At 37.4% G+C, this 8730-nt stretch overlaps 2 protein-coding genes across 3 annotated transcripts; one reads left to right on the top strand and one right to left on the bottom strand.

Moving 5' to 3' along the window:
• Positions 1 to 2908: 2908 nt before the first annotated feature.
• LOC113320914 (E3 ubiquitin-protein ligase RGLG1-like) lies at positions 2909 to 5866 on the top strand. 2 transcript variants are annotated; one of them, XM_026568823.1, is made up of 10 exons: positions 2909 to 3610; positions 3751 to 3982; positions 4080 to 4193; positions 4318 to 4376; positions 4647 to 4726; positions 4822 to 4927; positions 5053 to 5180; positions 5268 to 5421; positions 5523 to 5582; positions 5678 to 5866. In XM_026568823.1, the coding sequence occupies exons 1-10, from the start codon at positions 3563 to 3565 to the stop codon at positions 5759 to 5761; spliced, it is 1065 nt and encodes a 354-aa protein (XP_026424608.1). In that variant the 5' UTR covers positions 2909 to 3562; the 3' UTR covers positions 5762 to 5866. The 2 variants fall into 2 exon arrangements, with proteins under 2 accessions (XP_026424608.1, XP_026424598.1); XM_026568813.1 differs by having other exon boundaries at positions 2912 to 3610; positions 4279 to 4376.
• A 488-nt stretch (positions 5867 to 6354) lies between these two features.
• Positions 6355 to 8558, bottom strand: LOC113320856 (heat shock cognate 70 kDa protein 2-like). Its single transcript, XM_026568755.1, has 2 exons — positions 8342 to 8558; positions 6355 to 8033 (listed from the first exon to the last, which is right to left on the bottom strand). Exons 1-2 carry the CDS (start codon positions 8556 to 8558, stop codon positions 6355 to 6357), a joined length of 1896 nt encoding a protein of 631 aa, XP_026424540.1.
• Positions 8559 to 8730: the final 172 nt, after the last annotated feature.

The raw sequence follows: 8730 nt of genomic DNA, 5'->3' as shown, positions 1-8730 counted from the left end.
CAAATTAGACACAAAAATGTGTCTATCACATCACGTGTTAAGCAACCATTTTCGGGACTGCATAACAAATTATGCAACAAATTTTTTTAGTTGCATAACACCTGCAACACAACTTTTTTGTCGATCTCCAACCACTGTTAACAGCATCTCAACTTCCTTCCCAACATCTTCCAGCATCACTATCAATGGGTCGATGGTAAGCCATTCTTATTTATCTCCTCCATCACCAATCCCATTGCTGTCTCATTCCATCACATGTTGTCAATGGCAGCAGCGAAAACAGTTCCTTTCCCTGACTTTATCAACACCAAAACACCGAATACCACCTAAATGTGGAAATTCTTTGTCTGTACTCCGTAATTTCCATTGCTCGTCTGCTTTCCCATATCTAAATTGATCATGTAATTTCAAGATCTTAGCTGTAAATGGGTGAGCTCCCACATTTTATACATTTGCCAAATTTTTGAGATCTTTTGATCTCATTGAGTACTCCTTTATGAGTTTTGAGAAGAACGAATCCTCCCGTTTGAGTAGCTTAGCTGGTGTATCGTATTCCACAACCCTTCCTTCCCAAGACGTCAGCAATGATTTCTTAGCCATAAATCCAATTAACTTAAACCTACAGACAACTAGTTTTAAATCCTTAAAAAATCTAGCTAGTTTCGTACCTTCACTAAGGACGAGAACAAGATCACTGTCTATGACCACATGAATTATGTGAGATACAATGACAACGGTACAATTCTCAAACTCCCGAGCTATGATTTTCTGCACAATTCATCTTGGCATCAAAACCAAAATCAATTAGATTCAAGGTTTTACAGTACTCCTCAATTAGGTCCATCTTCAAATACTTTCAGTACAAATACTGTAAATACTACTAGTGTTAATCAGGCAAAGAAAAAACATACAGATTCAGTATTTTATCGAATCTATTTCGTTCTTCTACTAATAGATCTGTGGTAGCCGATGAACAACCACCACCGGAGCAACGACAACAAATTAATCCCAATTCTAATTCCAATTCCAGATCCTCATACCAGATTTGTTGAGAACTCAATAATTTACAAGGCATCAGTATCAACACCAACCCAATTTCATCAACTTGGTACTCATCGTTAATCCCTAATCGCCGGAAAACACAAGAATCACCGTCTCGATCTAATTCAAACCCATCTGTTCTTCTTAATCTTAAATTCGAAATAGTGGAGAGGAAGAAGAAAAGGAATAGAAGATGAAGAAGAAGAAAAAAAAAAAAGACTGAAACAGAATTTTATAAACTATGGATTTGAGAATAATTTTTTCCTAAAAAATGGGTGCGCCCCTGTAGTTTTCTAAGCGTGGGTTTCACAGTGAGGGAAATCTGAAAAATGGGTCTCCCTATAGTTTTCACTTGGGGATAACAATGGTAAATACAAGAATGATTTTTTGGGCACTACTCAAAAATGGTGGGGGACTACTAAGTGATAAGAATATCTACCCTATAGTTATAAGGGATGTCCTAAAGTATGGAAATGACTAACCTATCCTTAACCTAATTTAATTTAAAACCAACCTAATAACCACCCATATATTATATATATATATATATATAACCACCACCTCCTCCCACCACCGCCACCCACCACTGACCATCACCTTCCACCTCCGACTACCACCACCACCTCTACCACCACCACCACCACCACCACCAACCACCACCACCTATACACGTGTAGCTTAATTTAAATCATTAACAAAGATATTCTCACAAACCCCTTACTTCTCTTTCGTTTTTGGTTGAAAAAAATGAGAAGTAATCATCAAAATGAGTTGAAAATGAAAGTTGCAGAGATAAGTTCGGATAGGAATTATGTGAAAAATCTTCGTCGAGCTAGCCGAACTCAACTTTAATGGAGGTTTTTTCTTTATTCAGAGAAAAGTTCGGTTACGTCGCAAAAAAGTGTCCCAGCCGAACTTTTGGTTCGGTTTCGTCGTAAAAATTTCGGCTTCGTTACAAAAGAAATGTCCAAACCGAACTGTTAATTCGGTTTCGTCGCAAAAAAGTTCGTTTTCGTCATAAAAAGTTCGGTTACGTCGCAAAAAACAGTTTTGTCGCAAAAAAAAAGTTCGGTTACGTTACAAAAAGTTCGGTTACGTCGTAAATTTTTTCTCCTAACCGAACTTTTCTCTGAAAGAAAAAACTTCATTAAAGCTGAGTTCGGTTACCAGTTTTTCAGATGTCGTAGCCGAACTTTTTTAACCAAACCTAAATCAATTTGTAAATTGTTCATTTTTTGGAATGTTTTGGCCAATTCAAGCACCATTAACTAAATTTGAAGTATCCGTGAGTACCCAAAACATCGTACTCTTGTTATGGCTCTTAAAGAAAAAGATCCAATATTTTTTTTCCCAAACCCTCATCTTCATTATCATCTTCTTCTTCCCTATTCAATAATTCTTCTTTTAATAAAAATCAACTTATTGATTAATCTCACTAATCACTAAATAACTCACTAATCATTATACTAGCTAATTTTATTACTAAGGGCAAGTTTGGTATTAAAAAAAAACTTAGATAAAGGGTGACTCAAAATTACTTCTAATATCCAATCAAAAAATAAAGAGTAATCCCCTCCATTTTTGAGTTGTGCCCAAAAAATCATTCAAATACAATGAGTTTACGAGCTCTCTCGCTCTCTCTCAAATTCTAGGTCTATCATTTTATGGACGGCTAGTAGGAGTAAAATATTTGGAGGAGATGAATGGAAATTACAGAGTAAATATACCATTCGAGGTCGGAGGAGAGCTGAACAAACTATTAGTTTTGCTTGTTGGTCATCTTGGAGAACTATTATTGAACGAAATAATAGTTTCGTCAAGGTTTTTTTTTTTTTTTTAATTGACATTGGGTTTTCAAGAAATGCACTTTCAGGTCAGTTTTATGCATATTGAATTAAGTTTCTTGAACTTTTACTGTTTGTGGAAATGCCTATGTGAAAAATGGTGTTCAATTTATCAAACTTGTTGGTTGGAGTAAAGTTGGAGTCTGTCTTGACTAGGACATGGGACCTAGAAATTACAGCAATATTGACTGAAATGATAGTTTGAATGATTTTGGAACAAGTATGTATGATGATGTATTCCAGGTCTTTATCAATATACAGGACAGTTTCTTTGATAAGAAAAGTCTGTAAAAAATTGATGGTTTGGATAATTCTAAGGAAGTTTCTTACAATGAAGACTTATCTCTAAGGATAAGTCAAGAGGTTGTCAGAGTTGAGAAAGTATCCACTTGGTGTTATTTTTTGTATTTGCAAGTGGTTGGCATACTGGATTCGTCTAATTAGAATTTGTCTTAAACTCTTAAGAGTGTTTGACTTCCTTATAATGATCATTTGGTTGGTAATTCCGACATGGTTATAGAGTTTCAATGCCTTTCTGAGATTTAAATTGAGTTCTAGAGAAGGGAATTTTGTTTTGTCTGTGCGTATGTGGTGTGATACAGAGCAAAGGAAACCAGACATAATTTCGGACCCTGTTCTTCTGCTAATACCGAAGAAGCATAATCAGGAGTGGATCAATGTCAAGATACACACAGATTGATGATAACTACGACAGCATAGAACAGGTATGTTACTATTGTTATTGGTCCAAATCTATGGCGATAAAGGGTTATTCAAAATTTTAGTTTATTCCTTAAAACAGGCACTTGTAGCAGTTTACTTCAAAAACATTACTTTTTTTTTCTTACTTTTTTTTGTATCTTAGGTGGTATTAGCTCTTATTCAAGCTGGTCTAGAATCCACAAGTTTGATCGTTGGGATCGATTTCACAAAGAGCAATGAGCGGAAAGGGGCTATATCATTCAACAACAAGTCTCTTCATCACATTGGAGAAGTGACAAACCCGTACGAGCTAGCAGTAACAGTTATTGGGGAAACTCTTTCAGCTCTGAATAGCGAGGACAATAATCTCATCCCTTGTTTTGGATTCGGAGATGGTTGGTGCATTACCTAATCGTATTGTGATTTGTATAGTTTTCTCATTTACCTAATTATTAACTTACCATTAAAAGAGAATTACATCCTATCTTGCAGAATCAACAGTTGATGAGGATGTATTTAGTTTTTATTCAGATCAAAGACCATGTATTGGTATCGAGGAAGTACTGGATCGTTATAGAGAACTTGTTCCTCAAGTTCGCCTAGCTGGTTTGTTCAAATCGTCCCTTTATATTATGTTATATTGTTCGTAGAGATCAACTAGAAGGGTCAATTTCTTCTAAAAATGTGACAGGGCCAACATCTTTCGCTCCTATAATTGAAACGGCTATAGATATTGTGGAGAACAGTGGACGTCGATATCATGTTCTGCTCATTATTGCGGATGGTCAGGTTAGTCTTATTTTTTTAAGTTCATGTAATTCGTTCTATGAATGTCACTAGTAAGCTAGTAGTAGTCGAGCCTAATGGTGCCTGCGGCTTTTCTTATTTCTGCTTGTTCCACTATCAGTTTTGGTGTATTAGTGAGGCATAAAAAGATTTAAGTTACCAATCCCAGTTATAAAATTCAGGGCCTGAACATCCTACAGATCACCTTAGGGCTATGCACGCTTGGGAATCCAGAACTGGTTCTGATCTTTTGATACGAAATTGGTGATATAGGTTACAAGAAGTTCCAACACAGGAATAGGTCAGTTAAGTCTGCAGGAACAGGAAACAATTGACGCTATAGTTAAAGCGAGGTAACTATTTGACTGAGAATGTTACAATATTTCTGCAATGTACATCATAGTTCATAAAGTTTTTCTGATTAAGCTAATCTCCTCCACATGTGTAGTGCATATCCGTTATCAATCGTTTTTGTTGGTGTTGGTGACGGACCCTGGGATATGATGAAGGAGTTTGACAATAATATTCCTCATCGAACATTTGATAATTTTCAGGTTTGTAATCTTAAAATGAGACGATATCAATTTATGATCTCTAATGTCAACCCCTTAGTTTTCATTCTTTTAACTTTGATGCTTTAACTTCAAGTTCATTCTGTCATTGTGTTTTCTCCCCGCAGTTTGTGAATTTAACGGAAATCTTGAACCAAGATATCTCTATTGAGCAAATGCACTCAGAAATCGCTCTAGCAGCATTGATGGAAATACCTTCACAGTACCTTGCAACTTTAGAGCTTCAGGGTCTGGGGTAATGGTTTGACAGAGTGGGAACATTTTATCAGTTTAACTTTATCTTTTGAAAAGAATTTTAATGTCAAACGCGTATTTCCTGCAGCCACAGACACGAGAGGTGGAGGAGTCCACTACCTCCTCCTATTAATCACCAGCAATCACCTTTACCTTTTCCGACTGGTCAACAACCGCGTGATTGTTTTGCTAATAGTGATACTTCTTCCAATTCTCGCTCTGCAGAGGACACACGTGAAGAGGTTTACGACTGAACTACACTGTGATTTTTCATTTGTGAAGCATTTTTACTACTTACATTTACACTTGGGACTTCTATGGATGCCATTTGTTTTGTTTACAGGCAGTCTGTCCTATATGTCTTGACAATTCTAGAGATTTAGCTTTTGGATGTGGCCATCGGGTAACTCAAATTTCCAACAAACACTTGTACTTTTACTTTCTCCATGCTAGAGTTTTTAAGTTGCCATTTATTCCGAGTTCTTGTAATTTTTCCAGACATGCCAAGAATGCGGGAGCGAGTTATCACTATGTCCCATCTGTCGAACCCCAATAAGTATCAGGATCAAACTTTACTCATGAGCTATCACTCTTGCTAGTTCGCAAATTGGTTGTCAATAATTTGTAATTTGATTGAAGCACAAGAGCTTTTGTTTGATATTCTATTTGGTTACTGTCTCTGTTTTACACTATACCTAAAGGCACCAAGGGTTCCACTCCAGGCTGTTCCCTGTGGTGGCCCTTTCTTGTGTCAGCTCCTATCAAGAAATGGTCAACCTGATCAGAACAAACTAGTGAGAATAGGAAACTTAAAAGTAGAAATTCTTAAAAACTGAGGTTCATAGAATAATCTTAGCCTATAGCATTTGCAACTGGGAGAAGTACATAAAAGATAAATAAAAACCTATATTTTCACCAAGATTTTCAAAATAGAAAATGTGATCATAACAGAAAAGAAATAAGAGATCAAGAAGATTACCGAGAGAGGAAATTAAATGAACCAAAAGCACAACATTGCTAATACGGGTACCAAATTAAGTGGGGGTGTACCCAGATTATAATAAGACAAAACAGATTTTCATATACGACAAAACAGTTTTTGCCTTGGCTTGGTACAACCCACTAAACCTGGCACCCCATTAGCAGCCTTGCAAAAGCAGAAAAGAAATTTGATTTTACTCGACCTCCTCGATTTTGGGTGCAGAACCACCTTGCTGGTGAATCTTAGTTATGACGGGGTTCCATAAATTCTCCAAAGCCGTCCACTTGTCGTTAACATCCTCCACATCAGCTAGTTCATTATCATCCAACCACTGAATGGTATTTTCAACTGCATCCTCGATCTTTTTCTTGTCATCCTCTGATGATATCTTCCATCCAAGTTTATTGATCGTGTCTCTAATGCTGTATGTGTAATTCTCAAACGAGTTCCTCGACTCTACCTTCTTCCTGTGTTCTTCATCCTCCGCCTTGTATCTCTCAGCCTCTAGAACCAACTTCTCAATCTTAGCCGTGGACAACCTACCTTTGTTATCAGTAATTCTGATCATTTTTTTGTTCCCTGAAGTGTTGTCTTCAGCAGAAACAGTCAATATACCGTTTGCATCTATTTCAAAACATTCTGTGATTGTAGGAACACCACGGGGTGCTGGAGGAATTCCTTGTAAGCTGAACTGACCCAACAAGTTATTGTCACTAGTTCTAGTTCTCTCACCCTCATACACCTTAATAACCACACTAGTTTGTCCATCGGAGGTAGTAGTGAAGTTGTCCTCTTGCTTCTTGGTGGGGATTGTAGTGTTCCTTGGGATCAACACATACATAACACCTCCAACTGTCTCAACGCCAAGAGAAAGAGGGGTGACATCCAATAGCACCAAGTCCTGCACCTTCTCGTTACCCACACCACTCAAAATAGCAGCTTGCACCGCCGCACCATAAGCTACAGCCTCTTCAGGGTTGATGCTCTTGCAGAGTTTCTTCCCATTAAAAAAATCCTTCAGCAGAGATTGCACCTTTGGAATTCTAGTGGACCCTCCAACAAGCACAATTTCGTGAACGGAGCTCTTATCCATTTTAGCGTCCTTCAAACACTTCTCAACAGGTTTCATGCATTTCATGAACAAATCAATATTCAACTCTTCGAACTTAGCACGAGTAATGGACGTATGATAATCGACTCCTTCGTACAGAGAATCAAGCGTAATGGTTGTCTTAGTAGTGGATGAGAGAGTCCTCTTTGCCCTCTCACATGATGTTCTCAACCTCCTAAGCGCCCTTGGGTTTCCATGGATGTCTATCTTGTGCTTCCTCTTAAATTCTTCAACAAAGTGATTCAACATCCTGTTATCATAGTCCTCCCCTCCAAGATGAGTATCTCCAGATGTAGCCTTGACTTCAAAGATACCCTTTTTAATGGTTAGTAGTGAAACATCAAAGGTACCACCACCAAGATCAAAGATAAGAACATTCTCTGCACTATCACTTGTTGCCCTCTTATCGAGGCCATAAGCAATAGCAGCAGCCGTTGGTTCACTAATGATTCGCATTACATTAAGGCCAGCAATTGTACCTGCATCCCTAGTAGCATGGCGCTGAGAATCATTAAAGTAAGCAGGGACTGTAATAACAGCATTCTTAACATTTGTACCAAGATATTCTTCGGCAGTTTCCTTCATCTTAATGAGAACCATGGATGATATTTCCTCAGCTGAAAACATTTTATCTTTGCCCTTGCAATTGACTTGAATCATGGGTTTGTCATCTTCATCAGCAATGACTTTGAAGGGCCATAGCATTATATCACTTTGAACACAGCTATCGCTGATTTTCCTACCAATTAAACGTTTTGCATCTACAAAACAAAAAACAAATTCAAAAACTTTCAAGGGCTGGTGTATATCTGAACACTCTCCTCACAGTATACGTATCTCAAGTTTGATCCCCTAACGTGAAAAAATCACAATAATTGAGAAAGGTACGTAAATTTGGATTGGCTGCACCCCTACACCAAATCCATCAGGATTTGTCAGGGTTTCAACGATTCCAGGAACTTGAATAGTTTTGACACAAAGGCACGGGATCGAAGATATCAGTATAACCAAGAATAAAGAATAATAGTGATATTAAGCTTGACGTAAATCTGTCAAAATTAAAGCTTACCGAAAACGGTGTTGATAGGATTCACAGCAGCTTGATTCTTTGCAGCATCACCAATAATGCGTTCAGTACCAGTAAAAGCAACATAAGAAGGTGTAGTTCTGTTCCCTTGATCATTCTCAATAATCTCTACATGATCATTCTGCCATACTGCAACACATGAATACGTCGTACCTAAATCAATTCCTATTGCTGCTCCTTCTCCGGTTCTTTTAGCCATGATAACTAATAACAAGTAAAAAAGACAGAAAAATAAATAAATCTAATTGAAATGTGAGGAGTATTGAAGATGATTTTCAAGTTTGAGTCTTGAGAGTTAAGTTTCTATTAGGTTTCTGGAGTGAAAGGCAAACATGTTTTTTTTTTGACATGGAACACTGTTTTTAGGACTC

The sequence above is a fragment of the Papaver somniferum genome, chromosome 1 (genome assembly GCF_003573695.1).
Source record: "Papaver somniferum cultivar HN1 chromosome 1, ASM357369v1, whole genome shotgun sequence".
NCBI classification, from domain to species: domain Eukaryota; kingdom Viridiplantae; phylum Streptophyta; class Magnoliopsida; order Ranunculales; family Papaveraceae; genus Papaver; species Papaver somniferum.
Note: the sequence above shows the minus strand (reverse complement) of the source record. Positions and strands in the feature narration are given on the sequence as shown.

What these genes read in the sequence shown, in the direction of transcription:
- LOC113320914 (XM_026568813.1), top strand. Translation starts at nt 3,563, where the DNA reads ATGTCAAGATACACACAGATTGATGATAACTACGACAGCATAGAACAG. An exon ending in ACTACGACAGCATAGAACAG is followed by an intron (nt 3,611 to 3,750) that starts GTATGTTACTAT and finishes TTTGTATCTTAG; the next exon opens with GTGGTATTAGCTCTTATTCA. An exon ending in CTTTTGGATGTGGCCATCGG is followed by an intron (nt 5,583 to 5,677) that starts GTAACTCAAATT and finishes TAATTTTTCCAG; the next exon opens with ACATGCCAAGAATGCGGGAG.
- LOC113320856 (XM_026568755.1), bottom strand. Translation starts at nt 8,558, where the DNA reads ATGGCTAAAAGAACCGGAGAAGGAGCAGCAATAGGAATTGATTTAGGT. An exon ending in TCCTATCAACACCGTTTTCG is followed by an intron (nt 8,034 to 8,341) that starts GTAAGCTTTAAT and finishes TTTGTTTTGTAG; the next exon opens with ATGCAAAACGTTTAATTGGT.